This window comes from Suricata suricatta, chromosome 9 (assembly GCF_006229205.1).
Source record: "Suricata suricatta isolate VVHF042 chromosome 9, meerkat_22Aug2017_6uvM2_HiC, whole genome shotgun sequence".
Classification (NCBI taxonomy): Eukaryota; Metazoa; Chordata; class Mammalia; order Carnivora; family Herpestidae; genus Suricata; species Suricata suricatta.
Genome location: NC_043708.1, coordinates 108,779,620 through 108,796,012, shown reverse-complemented (window position 1 = coordinate 108,796,012; position 16,393 = coordinate 108,779,620). Strand labels below are relative to the sequence as shown.

At 44.5% G+C, this 16,393-nt stretch overlaps 1 protein-coding gene across 2 annotated transcripts in view; it reads left to right on the top strand.

The window, feature by feature from the left end:
• Positions 1–461: 461 nt before the first annotated feature.
• Positions 462–16,393, top strand: part of HEXA (hexosaminidase subunit alpha) — a 30,799-nt gene continuing 14,867 nt past the window's right edge. The window contains exon 1 of one of the 2 annotated variants that reach the window (XM_029951437.1): positions 462–781. In XM_029951437.1, coding sequence (XP_029807297.1) covers positions 529–781 — 253 coding nt within the window. In that variant the 5' untranslated portion in view covers positions 462–528. The remainder of the gene's footprint in view (positions 782–16,393) is intronic. The other variant, XM_029951436.1, reaches the window with a different exon arrangement.

Here is a 16,393-nt window from a genome sequence, read left to right as displayed (position 1 = left end):
CTAGAGGCATGGAACGGGATGCCTCCGGCTCGCTCTGAAAAGTACAGAGTTTTTCCAGTCATAAATGCATTACATTTTTGTGACCTCGTGATCCCGGTCAAGCAGAGCCAGTCTTTCTCTCCAATTCCAGCGCCCCTCCACCCCACAGCATTTCACATCACCACGACCTGTGGTTTTCATCCTCCCGTTTTTCTGCTTCTGAAGTTCCCTGGGCCCGGGACGTCCTCCGCCTCCCAGCTCGTTCGCGCTTCAGCCTGGGAGACTGTCCCTTCCCGCTCGCCCACGCCGCCCCAAACCTGGCGCCCACGCCGTCGGGCGCAACGCTAGGTCCAGGTTGCCGGAGGCGCAGCCGCAGGGTAGTCCCCGCCCCGCAGCACGGCTCCGCGGAGGGGCAGGGCGCCGGTCCTCCGGGGTCGCGACGTAAGGGGGGAGGGCGGTCACGTGGCACGCCGATAGTCACGCGGGCGCCGCTCAGCTGACCGGGGGCTCAGGTGGCTCGGCCGCCGGGAGCGAGGAGACCAGTGGGCCATGGCGGGCTGCGGGCTCCGGTTTTCGCTGCTGCTGGCGGCAGCGTTGGCCGGCCAGACGCAGGCCCTCTGGCCCTGGCCCCAGTACATCCAAACCTCCGATTCGCACTATGCCGTCTTCCCGTACAACTTCCGGTTCCAGTACCACGTCCGTTCGGCCGCACAGCCGGGCTGCTCCGTCCTCGACCAGGCCTTCCAGCGCTACCGCGACCTGCTCTTCGGCTCCGTCTCTTGGCACCCTCCTACACCCACAAGTGAGTCGGACCTGCCCCCGCCTCGTTCCTGGCTCTGAGAGGTCCTACCCGGGGCAACTCCCCAGACCTCCAGAGACGCCCTCCTTTTGACTTCTGCCCAACCCTGTCGTCTAGTCACCACCCTCTGGCGTCCTCTTCCTCCTTCGCCTTTTCTCCAGCCGTCATCTCAGCGTCCCCAGCTCCGTTCTCTACTTCACTGAGCTGACTTCTGGAGCCAGGATTTCTCCGTAACCCTGCCTCCTGGCTCCGTTTCACCAAGAATGCCTGCCGCAGGACTACAGTTCAATCAGGAAAACAAATTGCTGAAACAATTTGAGACATCGAAGGTGATCCCTCCGACTGTGTGCAAGTGTCGCAGGGTCCTAGTGAGGCCGTGACTAGGGCTGGGTAGAGGACACCAGAGCTGACACCAAAATTGGCAAGATAAGACAGAGATGAATTGATCTGTGCAAAGTTACATAAAAGTGCCTGACATATGGCATGCCCAGTGAGAGAAATCAGAGAACACTTCCATAGGGAAATGAATTCCGAGCAGCCACTAACGGGGGTGGTGGATGTAATTGGCCAGGACTGGAGAGTGTTCCAGGAGGGAAGCAAGGCTTGAGCAGAGAGATGGTGATGGTTCAGATGGTTATGATTGAGCTCAAAGTGATTGAGGGTGTGTGATGAGGATGGGGGTTGGGGAGCAGGGAAGGATGAGGTTGGTGAAAGTGAGATTGACGTCAGGAGTGCTTTGGGTATTCTTTTCATCTAAAACAGCAGGGGCTGGCAGTTCTCTTTAAGTCAGTTGCTGAAAATTGTGTGTGAGGATTATTATTTCACAGAAAATTGGTAAGTAGAGTCAGCAACACATAGGGATACAATTCTACTTTCTGGGCTTAACATTTAGAGGTTTCTTGATACTTATTTTGGAATCTAGTTCTCAGGTGACCATGTATAGGTAGGTGTTGATGGAGGGAAGCCATATTTATGATTGGGCCATATGATTAACATCATTTTGTACTATGTGTCAAGTGTGATTAAATTACTTTCACAGATGTTCTCATTTGATTTATAGAATTAATGGCACTTCATTAAACAGATGGTACTAAGAGAGTGACAGATATTTTAGGGAAAGAAATAGAGTCTCACCATCAGAGTAGTTCCTAACTGGTAAAATGGATTAGGCTGGGGAGGATAAAAGGGTGTGGTAGATCTCCTATTTCTCTGAATCCTCTATGACAAGTAATGGCTTAGACAAGATTGGCACTCAGAATATGTTTATTCTGGTATGGAACACTTAGGGCCTGACTCTTGCAAAAATAAAAAAATTGTCATCTAATTGCTCTGTGCCTGTTCCAGTGCCCGGCACTCTGGAGGATACAAGAAAAGTGTGCTCAGAAGTAGGCTCGGGCACCTGCGTGGCTCAGTTCGTAAAGCATCTGAATTAGGCTCAGGTCATGATCTCTTCGGGTGAACGTGAGCCCCCTTTCTCTCTCTCTCTCTCTCTCTCTCTCTCTCTCTCGTTCACTTGTGCCTTCTCTCTTGTTCTCTCTCAAAAAAAAGTTTAAAAAAAAAGTAGGCTTAAGCTTTGCTTTCCAATGGAGAAATATGAAGCAAAAGGACACAATGTATTTTAAAATGCCCCAAAGATAATTCGAATGTTTGCTACTATTGTATAAATTAGGATGCCTTCTGTATTTCTAAATTAAGCCTTTACCTCCATTGCTAGAGGTCTAGAGTTTAATGAAGAAAATCGAAATGGGGATAATATATGGCAGTGGGTCCTGTAAATTCCCTAATGAAAGATTTAGAGACAGATAAAGTAAATAAGATGCTTATTTCAATTTGCTATTTTATTGTGAATGAATGTGCTGCATTTGAGGGTCTTATCCCTTGAGAGATAATGAAAACTGGTTTGGATGAACATTACCAAAGACACACAAGTAACTTCCTTCTTTATTCTTCTTATGGAGCCTTCCCTTTGAAACATTAGTCTGGTGGGAGGCTTTCAGGTGACTTCAACTATAATCCTTTTCCTTCAAAAACAAGGACGAATCCCTGGAGGGGAAAGTAACATCAGCAAGGCCCACCAGACTATATTTCTCTATGGCGCTTAGTAAAGAAAACAACATATACACTTTAAATCTTAGCCAAGAGATTTCCATCTCCTCCTCCCACCTAACTTCCTTGTAGGTTCTGGGCCGATGTTCTTCTTAATGTAGTACAACTTCTGCTTTTGATCTGAACCTGGAATTCATTGGAATCCATACTTCCCTGAAAAACAAATCTGTTTTTGAGGTTCAATTTGATTCTGAATTCACCTTCAAGGGTTAGCTGTAGTTCACTGATTGCAGGTCTATGAAGGTGTTTAGTGTTTGCTACCTGTCTTTGTCACTGAGAGGTGTTTCTGCCAATGGGAAGGTGTGTATTGCATGTTGTTAAACCTGTTAAATGGAATTATTTTAAGCTCTAGATACTTGAGTGAACCTACTTCTCTGTTTTGATTATTGAGCCACATCTTGTTTACGAATCAAAGATCTGTTTCCTTAGGATAGCACCTATGTGATGTTGCCCCGAATACTTCTTTGGGTACCTGGTGGAGTTGATAAAACCCACATTTTCCAGGTGAAGTGCTAAATGTGATTATGCCGTTTGACTGAATTCTTTGCTTTTCTGAAACTAGTTGATTGAAGCTGTAGTATTTAGTGGCTATTGGAAGTCCGCATCCAGTTGTGATATTCACACCCTCATCCCTGTGAGTTACTTACCATTGTCCCTGAACAGAATAACTCTATTCATTCTAGAATGGAAGGGAGATTATTATATGAGTATCTGGATCCTTCTGCAGTCATTATCAGTATTTGATTTGCTCATTCTCATATGAAACAAGTGACTGTTTTAATAAGTGGCATAGTTCACTACAATCTAAATCTAAAATATTTCCTTTGGCCATTCCTTCTATTACAATGCCTGAAACATAATAGATACTTAACTATTTGTTGTATAGATTAACTTAAAAGGGCTACTTTGTATAAAGTAGAAAGTGCCATGATTTTGTCTGTCTCTAAGATTATCATAAAGGACATGATGGGCAGGTTTCATTTAGAACTGATTGCCTTTCAAGTTTTAAATTTGGAGTGTTAGCATTTGATTCCAGGGATACACTATGCTGTGGCACCAACTCAGACTACTCTTATCACAAAATTGGAGATGCCTTGGGAGTCATCTAGGGAGTGTAGGGGGGAAACAGATAAGGCGAGGCAGCTGGGGTGGGGGGCAGGAGTAATGCTGATTAGTGCTGCCCCAGTGGCTCTGTACGCTTTGACCTTTTCCATGACAAGGACAAGTTATTCCTGCGAAGCCTTGATGGCCCCTTAGTTTATTGTTTTAAAGCAAAGAAGAAGAAAACCATGCAGGAAGAGTGTTTTATAGTTGAGTTACTTTTCTTGTGAAGGGGTATGTGGAGAATGGAGGGATATATCAGGAGGAGAAATACAAGAATTTGGAAGGGGATGGGTAGCAGGAGCAGTTTTCAATCAGGGCCAGAATAATGGTCGTGCTCCATGTTGAATTCCAGAGCCTAGACTAGCTTGGCCTCCAATCCTCAACCAGCCTCTCTTCGCACAACCTTGTGTTTTCTTCATTATTAAATCATAATGCTTTCCCAATAGCCTGGGATAGTACTAAGCTTCTTGAAGCTGTTCTTGATCAGGATGTGTGTGGGTAGCCTGGGCCTGGTTTATGAAAAATTCAAGTCTTATTTCCATGAGCTATCATTGCTTCCCCTGGATATTCTGCTTGAAAACCTATACTGTAGATTCAGGGTCTGGAACAAGATTCATACAGGAGTCAGCCAGAGAATGTTTATCCATCTCTTGTTTAACTATGTACCCTCGAGCAAACCACCTCATTTCCAAGTAGTTGCTGCTCCTTTTTTAATTGCTCTACATTCCAAACATTTCTGAAGATAACTGGGAGATAGTGATGAATATCTTTACAACCTTTGAAGGAAAATACTGTAGAAGGAAGAACTTGGTAATTTTAAAATAAAACAATAAAAATTAAGTCTGAGCCTCAGAGCTGCCATTCCTGCCATCTGCTTCCACCTGACCTCAACTCCAAACGGAAGAGTGAAGCAAGGCATTGCAGGTTTCTTGACATTTGGTACTTGTTTTGTGTGTTTTGTTTTTATCAGTAAGTGTGAACTCTTTTTTCCTTATGGCTACACAGTTTTCTGCTAGAGCACATTGTTGATTTCTTAGCCTGTTAAAGGCATAAACCTCAGTCATTTTCCTGTGGATTACACAGAAGAAAAGGAGTTTTATTGCCCACCAGTACTTTTAGAAATGGAAGAGGTTACTTTTATATTTCTGCATCTTCCTAAATTTCCTCTGCTGGCCCTGGAAATAAATGGTAAAAAGTCAGTGTGCATCACCAAGAGGTTTAGCCCATTGAATTAGGAGTTTTCTCCCACCTTAGTGGGGCCACTGACAGCGAAGTCAGCTGACTAGAGAGAGGAGGTTGGATCTACAAAGGTGATAGCTTTATGTGTGAAGGGTTTTCTGTGATCCACCTCAAGGTTTACACATTTATAATCCATCATAATAGAGACATGGATTTGCTTTTCTTTTCAATTCCTGGCTATAGTGAGTAAGACCCATTCCTGGGTCAACTTCCTCTTTCATTTCCTTTGCTTCTGCTTTAAGCTTTTGTATTGCTTAAGCTTCCTTAGCTTTGCACTCAGCCCCGATCCCTAGCCAGTAGTGGTGCGCTATTGATATGTCCGCTTCCTGAAGGTGATTAGACTTGGGTATGGTGTAGAGCCCTTTCCTTTGGAAGTATGTGCTTGGCCGCAGGAAGTTTGGGTACTGACCACCTTTGGTGTCAGTGAGCAGCCTTTCCTTTGTGTAAAGCTTTGGGAGCATAGGAGATGGCTTACTAGCTACCTTGTGTCCGAGATGAAATAACTATTATCATATTTGACCTTGTCCTGGTAGTAACTAGTACTAAGATCCACATTAGTGACTTTGGTCTTTGGACTTTGGTCTAGAACCACAGTCCTAGTTAGAGGCAGATTCAGAGTTCTAAGCTCGTGTCCCCTTTCTATGTTAAAGTCTCAGCCTATTTGCTCTACAGGGTGGCATCACACAGTAGTGGAGCCCTCAGGCTCCTGTGAGAAGCTCATGAAAAGCCCTCACAGAAGCTGTTCCTATGGTGTGGTTATCCCATAAGGCACTTGGACTCTGGGCTCCTCTGGCCAAGTGGTAAAACTGACTTTTTAAGAAAAAAGAAGTAGAAGGGAGAAGGAAACTAGCATTTATTGAGTGTCTAGCGCTTGCTGTATATTATGCCCTTTAATCTTTGTAACAACTCTATCAGATTGGTGTTATCGCCATCTTTCAGAATTGAAACTCGCAGAGGCTAAAGAACATGTACAGGGTTCGTGGCTGGTAGTGGTGGAGCAGAAGTTCCAGTCAAGTGTGTTTGTCTACAAAGATTTTGCTCTTTTCAATGATTCTTAGTGATTTGGAAAACTACTGGCCTTTGGTAGGAGTAAGCCTTGATCATACGTTAGCATTAATTACCTCTAGTAGTAACTTCTAACATCTAATTGCTTAATCATTAGTATTCAAGATATGAATGTTTTGATCCTGGGTCCATCATTATCAGATTCCAATAGTCTATCTGGCCGGCTTCCTTCTTTCCATCCATCCTTAGTACAAGTAGTATTTATTAAGCAACTTTAATTTGTCAGTAGCACTTGTCCCAGAATATGAATTGAACTGTCCTTGTCCTTAAAGAGTGTACAGTCTGTGGAAGTGAGAATAAAGACCAACAGTAAAGTATCAGTAAAGTGGTTTTTGCTGATAAATATAAGGTATTTTGGGAAAAAAAAAAGGTATTTTGGGAACACCTGAACTAAGTGTGTGTGTTGGGGTGGAGGGTAGAGTACATGTTGTGGGAGTTGGTGGGGACGCAAGTAGTAACCCACATGGAAAGAACTGCACGTGGGAAGAGCTTTCAGGAAAGAAGCCTTCATGTCATATATTAAAGAAACTCGGTGTCACTGTGGTTGAAGCACACAGATCTAGGGAGGATCAACAAGTTAGCTACATGGTACGTCAGCTTGGGAGGATGAGTTCGAACACCTCCAGGAAACAAGAAGTTTCAAAAAGTGACCATGGGAGGGTGTTAGGTGTTGCTGGGTAACTGCTAAGCTAGAATGTGGGTTGGTTCTTCCTCTTGGGTGTTGAAATCACCTAGGATGATAGCCAACCTTGGAATGGAGAGGAATTTTGGGGAACAGGATCCAAAATCTTGGGTGACCAAGATGTTGCAGAGTGTTGGTAACAAGGGGAAGCTCAAGATTTTACAACTGAATGTCATGAGCCAGAGAAAAGAGGTGTTTTTTCCATTTGATGGTAGAGGCTGGATGTCCTGGAGGCAGCTGAGAAGAAGCAAGTCATAGGTGAAACAGTATTCCTGGGAGAGCCAGGCTTCAGTTAGGGAGGAAATAGAAGAGACTGAGGATGTTGGTAGTTCCGTAACCATGGAACAGGATTCCAGAGGGCTGATGTGTAGGTGATGTGTAGTCCAGGTGGCTTGATGGAGGAGAGGAAACAACATTTATAGGAATGGGAGTGTGGGTGCAGAACAGAAATGAGCAGAGGTGTCTATATACTGGGCAGAATGACAAAAGATGATAGCAGTATGATACCATAGATCCTCCTGACTATCAGAGTGCCACAAAAAAAGGCTCCAAGACAAGCAAGAGTTCAAATACATGGGAGAATTTAATATATATAAAGGAAACATTTTTAATCAAAAGTGAAAAATGTGTTTAGGCAATAAATGTAGATGGATGACTGTGGTTATCCATTTGGAAAAAATAAAATTAAGTCTATACCTCATATCAAACTCAAAAGTAAATTCCAGGTGGATTAAAGATCTAAAGATAAAGGCTAGGCCCTAAAATTATTATAAGAATGTTCCTATGTCCAGGAGGCAGAGGAAGCCTTTTTAAGCAAATAGATAAAGGAAATCATAAAGGAAAAAACAAACAGGTTTGACTACATAAAAATCAAAACAAGAGAGGCATAATGTTTTTTTTTTTAATGTTTTATTTATTTTTGATTCAGAGAGAGACAGAGCATGAGAGGGGGAGGGGCAGAGAGAGAAGGAGACACAGAACCAGAAGTAGGCTCCAGGCTCTGAGCTAGCTGTCAGCACAGAGCCTGACGCGGGACTCGAACCCACAAATGTGAGATCTGACCTGAGCCGAAGTCGGAGGCTTAATCAACTGAGCCACCCAGGCGCCCCAAGAGAGGCATAATGTTAAAAAAAAATAAAGGACAGGGTGCCTGGGTGCCTCAGTCAGTTAAGCGTCTGACTTTGGCTCGGGTCATGGTCTCACAGTCTGTGAGTTCGAGCCCCGCGTAGGGCTCTGTGCTGACAGCTCGGAGCCTGGAGCCTGCTTCGGATTCTGGGTCTCCCTCTCTCTCTGCCTCTCTCCCACTCATGCTCTGTCTCTCAAAAAATGAATACATGTTAAAAGAATTTTTTTTTAATTAAAGGACAAAATGGGGGAAACACTTGCAACCTTAAAAGACAAAGTTAAAATCTAAAATGAGCTCTATAAAACTAAAAAATCGCAAGTATTTGGCCAGTAAATGCAAAGTGATTCTCAAATTCAGTCATTATATTTAGAATACAGTTGAGGGGTGCCTAGGTGACTCAGTCAGGTAAGTGTCTGACTTTTTAAAAAATTTTTTTCAAGTTTACTTATTTTGAGAGAGAAACACAGCATATGAGCAGAAGAGGGTCAGAGAGAGAGGGGCAGAGAGACAGAATCCCAAGCAGGTTCTGCACTGTCAGCGCAGAGCCCGATGTGGGGCTTGAACCCACGAACTGAGAGCATGACCCAAGCTGAAGTCAAGAGCTGATGCCTAACCTACTGAGCCACCCAGGCTCCCCTAGTGTCTGACTCCTGATTTCAGCTCAGGTCACGATACCACGGTTTGTGAGTTTGAGCCCTGTGTCAGGCTCTGTGCTGGTGGCATGAAGCCTGCTTGGCATTCTCTCTCCCTCTCTCTCTCTCTCTCTCTCTCTCTGCCTCTCTCCCTCCCTCTCTCTCTCTCTCTCTGCCTCTTTCCTGCTTACTCGCACATTCTGTCTCTCAAAATAAATAAACTTTAAAAAATTAAAAAATAAAATATGGATGAAAACAATGGTATTTTTTATTAAGCTGACACAGATGAAAAGGAATTGAGACAGTCTAGCTTTGGAAGGATGTGACAAGATGGACCCATATATGTTGGTTCAGATATAAATCAGTACAATAATTTGGAAGAGTAATTTGGCAGTGTCATAACTGGAAATTTTCATATCTTTGGCTTAGCATTCCTATCTCTAGGAATTCTCCTACAGAAATCTCTCAACAAGTACTTCAAAAAAGAATATACATGTGGGGCTCCTGGGTGGCTCAGTTGGTTAAGTACCCAACTCTTGATTTCTGCTCAGGTCATGATTTCACGGTTCATGAGTTCGATCCCTGCATTGGGCTCTGTGCTGACATTTGGAGCCTGCTGGGGATTCTCTCTCTCTTCTCTCTTTCTGTGCCTCCCTGGTATGCACACTTGCTCTCTCTCTCTCTCTCTCTCTCTCTCTCTCTCTCTCTCACATACACACACACAAAGTAAATAAATAAACTTAAAAAGAAGAATGTGTGTGTGTGAATATTTACTAGAGCATTGCTTATAAGATCAAAAACTTAGAAGCATTCTGTTGTGTCCACAAAGAGGAGAAAAGTTAGGACTTTAAACTTTTTAAAGCATATTTCACAAATGGAATTTTATTCAGCATTTACAAGTAAAGATGTAGATCTATATATATTGTCATTAAAAGATCTGCAGATCATTTTGGTAAGTGGAAAAAAGTTACAAGCTAATATGTTTAAGATCTCATTTTTGCCTTAAAAATAATAAGTCTATGTATTTAGGGAAAAGATTGTGCAAAATGTTAACCAAAGTTATCTTCTGGTGTCTAGAGTTACAGGGAATTGCTCTTGTGGGCGAGGGGTGAGAAGAGAGGAGAGGAGAACAGATTAAGTTTTAAAAGTGGGAGGAAATGGAGAGTTTTAACTACAACGTTTACAAAAGAAGGTGGAAGGGAGAACATTCAGGATTTGTTTGTGGTCTGGGTAGACGGCACTTCCCTTCTGACTAGGTATTCGTAGTCTCTAGAGGGTGAGAAGTCTCGGGACCTGTGGGGATTCCGTAGCGCTGTGGAGAGGCTCTGGGCTCAGGGCAGTTGGGTTCGCAGACTCCTACTTTACTGGGCCAAGAAGTTTGATAGGAGTGGCCTTGCCTCTTCCCCTATCCACAGCTTTTGCACTGGCTACTTCCCAGGCTTAGAGTACCTTTTCTCCTCTTGGTAGCCTGGCAGACACCTCTCAGGGTTCAAAGTTCTGCTCAGACGTCTTCTCCGAAGTGAAGCATCCCTTCCTTTGCGGAGGTAGCTGTAATATCTACCCTAGCCCTTATCATCCTGTTTAATAATTGTTGTTTGTATTTGTCTCCTACTAGACCGTGAGCTCCTCAAGGGCAGGGACCAGGGCTTGTTTTTATTTTTAACTGCCCCAGCACCTAGCACAGTTCCTGGTGTACAAAAAATACTCAATATATCCTGGTTGGAATGAAGAGATGAGTGGGAAATGAATGATTTCTAGGATTTTTATTAGCCTGAATATGGGGAGAGAAGGCCCGGATGGACGTATATAAAGGTGGAAGGAGGAGGGGAACAGTGTGGGCTTGGAGAACCAACACTGGCGCCAGCCTAAGAGAGTACCAGGACGCACAGGGCAGGGTACACCTGAAAAGTAGGAGCGGGCCAACTCTGGGTTGGCTTTTCTAGTTTCTACTTGAAGCCAAACCAAATGCCACTTCATAGCCAAAACGGATGTTTTCTCTATGCTGCTAAAATTCTGTGAATTAAACACATTGACATGATGGAAATATTTTGATTTGGGAAGAGGCAGGTTGGTGTAGCGAGAAGCTATCGGGCACTTAGGTAAAGACAGTTTCTGGGGACCCTAATGCAGGAATGAGCTCTCCCTTCCAGAGAAGTAAAAAGACCTGAATCTTTGGATTAATGCACCAGGTGTCCTCAAATTAGTGTCTGAAAAGACACTTTCTGTATGTCTGGGTGTCTTCTTTCCATTCCCCCCCCTAATTTCCGCACTTCACAAATACTAGGTTTGGGTGTATAAAAGTAATCTCTTCACCAACTATTTGCCATTTATGCCTGATTATCATGTAGCACAAACATTATGCATACATACCATTAAATGTGCACTTTTTTAATTCTAGCATAATTCATTTTTTCAGCAAACATTTATTGAATGACTACCGTGTGTCAGGCACTGGAAATACAAAGGCACTGAGAATGGTCCCTGCTGTTGAGGAACTTACAGCCTCGGTGAGGAAATAGACAAATAAACAGCATATATTAAGATAAGTGTTATGGAAAATGTATGTATACATTGCTTCATGATCTCATAGGAAAGTCTCTTTGGAAAGGGTGGGGGGAATGGTAGAAAACTTTTATAAAAGGAAACCCAGAGCTGTTTCATAATTAGGTGAGGTGTGGAGGCAATGCAAAGTCTGCTTCACTTGGAGGAAGCAATATGTGCAAAAAAAAAGTATGGAGAAAATGTGGCATTTCAGGATTCTGTAAAGAGTTCATTGTGTACTGAAAGATCTTCGTTTTAAAAGACCCCAGAGGATAGTAGATTGAAATGGGTATATATGGAGGCAGGGAGAGCAGTGGGGAGGCTTTGTAGTCATTCAGGTGAGAGTTTATGAGAGGCTGAATTAAGGCACTGACCCAGTAGAGGTGGGAAGGTGGTCATGATGATGATGATGATGATGATGTAGTTATAAGACTTAATTAGGTCTTTATTTTTTAGTGTTGTAATCTCAGTGATTAGCACAGTGTTTGACACATAGTATATACAGCCGACAAATATGGGTGAATGAGTTTTTAATGTACTCAGAAAGATGGGAGGAGGAGGAGGTTTCTGTCGGGATAAATCAATAGATGATACTGTTATCAAACTGAGAAGATCAGCCAGGAAGAGGAATGAAGAGTTAGTTCAATTTCATATTTAAGATTTGAAAGGCCTCTCAGCCATTTGAGTGTAGGCTTGTGAGCCAAGTCCCAGAAGAAGAGTTAGCATGGAAAGGTAGAGTTGAGACTCATCAACCTACCGTGGGTGGGTGACATTGCCCATGGAGGGTGTAAGCGAAGAGAAAAAGAGAAGTGTGGAGGCCTGGGAACCTCTGGGGACACTGGCATGTAGGGTCTGGCAAAGGAAGGGGGAGAATGAGGAAATACGTTCAAGGAGTTTGAAGGAGAACTAAGAGAGAGCTGTGTCCCCTAAGCTAAGGGAGTTTAAAGAACACCAGGGATGTCTGATGCTGCCCAGAGGTCCTACAAGAAGTGAGTGGCCACAGGAATATCACCTCTGTGACAGCAGGGATTTTTGTCTGTTTTGATCATCGCTGTGTCTCCACCTAGAACAGCCTGGCACATAGTAAGCACTCAGTAAATAACTGTTGAGATATGAATGAATGAACTGAAAAAGATCCCTTTAGTTTAGTAACAGAACCACAGGACCTTGGTGAAGAAGGCATTTTCAGAGGAGTGGTGGAATAGGAAGTCATATCGTAGTGGATTAGGGGTAGATAGGATGTCAGAAGTGGCTACCAAGAGAGGACTAAGGGTGGCCAACTCTATGAGCACTCACGTGCTGGGCACTGACTAAGCCTTTTACATGCATTGACTCATTTAACCTTCCCAACAACCCAATAAAGTAGGTGCTAATTATGATCCCTTTTTCAGATGAGGAAACTGCAGCACAGAGAGGGGAAATAACTGCCTCAGGCTCCCATAGTTAGAAAGTGTTAGAACTAAGATTTGAGTCCACATCTGTCTGGCTTTGAAGCTCAGCACCTAACTGCTCAGCCTGCGTTTCCCTTAGAGGTTCTTTGTGAACAGAAGCCCAGAGAAAGTCTATTGGAGGTGACATGGAGTTGAAATCAGGAAGATTTGCAAATATTTGAATGCTGATGGGAAAGAATCAGTAGAAAGAAATAACTTGAAGATTTGGGGGAAAGGGGAAATCATTTATATAAGAGGAGCCCCAGGAGAGATCCAGAGCACAGGTGAAAGGAAACCTTCCCCCCAGGTAGGAGAAGGTAAAGACCAGGCATGTGTTGCCAATAGTTTTGTCAGGGAGGAGAGGAGAAGGTAGAGATGGGTGGGAGTTCTCCTCTGTCTACAGAGAGTAAAGCCAGTGGTTATCAAGTTACAGACTTGAAGAAAGTGGCTCAAGTTTGCAATAGCTGTTGCAGAGAATAGAAGAAAGAAGTGGTAGAGAGGGAAGATTTTCAGGGCAGCATCAGGGCCCAGCCAAGATAACAGGCCATGATTTTACAGTGGCCCAATCCTATTGTTACATGATTTTCTCTCTTCCCTCCAGCGGGACGCAGTAGCCAGGGTCTGTGCATAGAAGGTGGAGGTGAGACTGATCCAGAGTTGAGGGTTTTACCCACTGCACGCAGTGGAATAAAATGATAGGTTGTTAAGAGAATTGGCTAGATTGTGTGTGAGGTGAGAGATCGGCACACTCAGGCCAACAGGGAGGGAAGAGGAGATGGGAGAGGACTGAGGACAGAAGAGTAACAGAGGGGTCATAGCACTGGCATCTGGAGAAAGTTCAACAGTGGGACTTTGGTAGAAAAAAGGTCTCAGGGTTCCACATCCAGAGCTGACCTGTCTGCGAGGAATAGGCTACATGATGCTAACGGGAGAGGTGCCCAAGGTAGCTAATTTTTGTTGTTGTTGTAAGTACTTCTGTACTGTTTGAGGTTTTTTTACCTTCTTAAATTTAGAAAAATGCAGACTGTTCAGTGAACCAGAAGAAAAGAGCAGGTGTACATGAAAGCAGGGGGTGGGGGCAAGCTGGAGATAGGTACTAGTCACGGAATGGGACCCTGGAGCATCTTACCTGTGTGTGGACTCACACAGCACTGACTCTTTAGAGGAACAGCTGGAACTTGTCCTGCCTCGCCATTGTTTACAGGGGAGCAAAGAGCCCTGAGACTCAGCCTAGCAGCAGCTGAGCCAGAGCAAAACCGCCCTTTTCGGATTTCCCTGCCCAGTGCTGTTTGCCATGCTTCTTCCTGAGCACTTGAGACTTGAGAATTTCCTGTTGTCCCAGCCAGGCCCATGGCTGAGTGTGCTGTCCCATGTTTCCTACCCCCCAGCTCTTCCCAGCGCAGAGTGTGTGGGTGCCCATAGAGGCAGCTGGCGGGTCCCCTGCCTGTTTCCTGCTTGCCTCAGGGCAGCAACTTGGAGGCGGAAAACCACAATGATCATACGCTGTTTACATCCTTTTAAATGACCCAGTGTCCCTCCTGTTTTGCCAGTTCTCACATTGCCACTGCCTCCGGACCTTCCCCCTCATAGCTTGTTTAAATAGCAGCCATGACTCTGTATCTCCTTTATCACCCCAAACCCAAGTGAGTCACTGAACATTTAGGACAGGGAATCTTCACCATACGATCAGTGGCAGAGGGTGAAGGGATAAGCCCTTACTTAGGGGCATTGTTCTGGGGAAAAAGTCCTTTCATTTCCATTTTCATCAGATCTTGTAAGGAGTGTACTATCCTTACCCTGAAGAGACTGTGGATTTAGAAGATGCAGCACAGATGTGTTTTAGAAAAATAAAAATATACTAACAACAGAGTGAAACAGAGTGAGAGGTTTTCTTATGTTCCAAGCAGTTGTTCAGATAAACCTAGTATTTTATAGCCTCTTGTGTCATTAGGACAGTGACCATGGCAGTTGTACATGGATATTTGTGATTTCTTCTCAACTTGGTAGGTTGAAGTGCAGGGAATGAACACTAAAGCCCAGGACTTCTGCCCTCTTTTGGATAGATATGCAGATGAGCCCTCCTCCACACATGACACTGGAGCACTGGGATGTGTGGGATGGAGTGAGGGTGAGGAGGAGAGGGATAAGGGCATAATTTAAAAAGGAATATTCTTTTGTAGTTTTTTTCCCTCCTCCCTTTCAGTTAAATCCTCCTTGGTCTTTGGGGTTTATAGAGATGACTTGTCTGCCTGGGGAGCTTAGGAGGGCCCTACAGATTCTGCTTTGTAGGTAGTCTCTGCCCTGACAGTCTGGTTGTCCTCTCTTGCTGGGGATGAGTTTTCAAGGTTTAGAATGGAGTTGTGAGTTGGCCTGGCCCAGAGTAGCCTCAGAGTTCTTTCTCCTTACAGGATTTAGGCAGGTATTAGTTTGGGATACAGGTTATTTACAGGGGGGGGAAAGAATACATTGGCTCACGATGGTAGGAATGGGCTCCCTATTGGCTTGCTTCTTGGTGAATCCGTGATGCAGCCATGTGGTAGTGCTCAGGCAGTTTGAGCAGGTGTCCTTGAAATAGCTCAAGGCTATTGGGTTCTTTGTGCCTAGAGATGGATACCATTAAGGGATCCAGTTCGGTTCTGAATTCTCTCCCTGCCTTTTTCCAGGCTATCCTGTCCCTGACTTTGTGGTTCCATAGGAAGTCATGGTTGTCATGGTACCTGTGTGGATGCATGTGGCTCCAGAAAAGAATAGAAAAGGGGAGTTCATTGGGGTTCAGGCTTAGGGCTGTATAATCAGCACCACCTCAAGGGTCACAAAGAACCATTAGGAGGAGGAAAAGGGACTGCATGTTAGTGTCTTGGCTTTGGCTCTTTAATTTTTCCAGTGGGGAGGGGGCATCTGTAGAACTGTGCTCGTTGTTGGCTCACACTGGATGGCTTTCCACTGCTAGGCAGAAGTCTGCCTCAGACAGAGGGCCTGTTCGGAAGAGAGAAGGAAGCAGGATGGGAGGGTGACCATGTCCCTTTGCTGGGACACCAGCCAGATGATCTCAGGAGGCGTCCTTTGCATAGGAGATCTTCTGTCATCTGCTTCATCTACTTGCATCAGCTCCTGGGGTTTTACAAAATGGGAAACCCTTCACCTGGAGCCCTCACGAATACTGTTACTTCAAGTGACAGTCTGCAGGGAGAGGAGAGGTACACCAGAATGTAAAACTACTCCCTTCAAAAAAAAAAAACATGTAATGAAAAAGTGTTGGAACTGGACAGTGTGTTTATTCTGACATGATCGATTTACATTCCGGCATCGTATAAGCTTTCTATCAGTATCTTTCCTTTCAGCCAGTAGCACAGTTTGCAAGTCATCAGCTAATTTGCAGACCACACTTTGGATAGAAGTTCTCTCGAGCTGTCTCTAGTTTAAAGGAAGCAGCTGTTGAGGTGTTGGAATCATGTGCTTACTGTACCCAAGCTAGAAATACAGAGCCCTGGCTCTCTTTTTCTTGCCTGATTGGAAACCGTGAGTTGTGTCTTTACTCTCTGTGCGTCCCTTTTCCTGCCCTTTCTCTCCCTCCCTCAGGAAAAGAACCCACGAGGACTCTCCGCCCTGCCGGTCAGGGTGGGCGGTACCCACCAACAGTGTAGGAGGGTGTCTATTTCTCCACATCCTTGCCAGCATCTATAGTCTCTT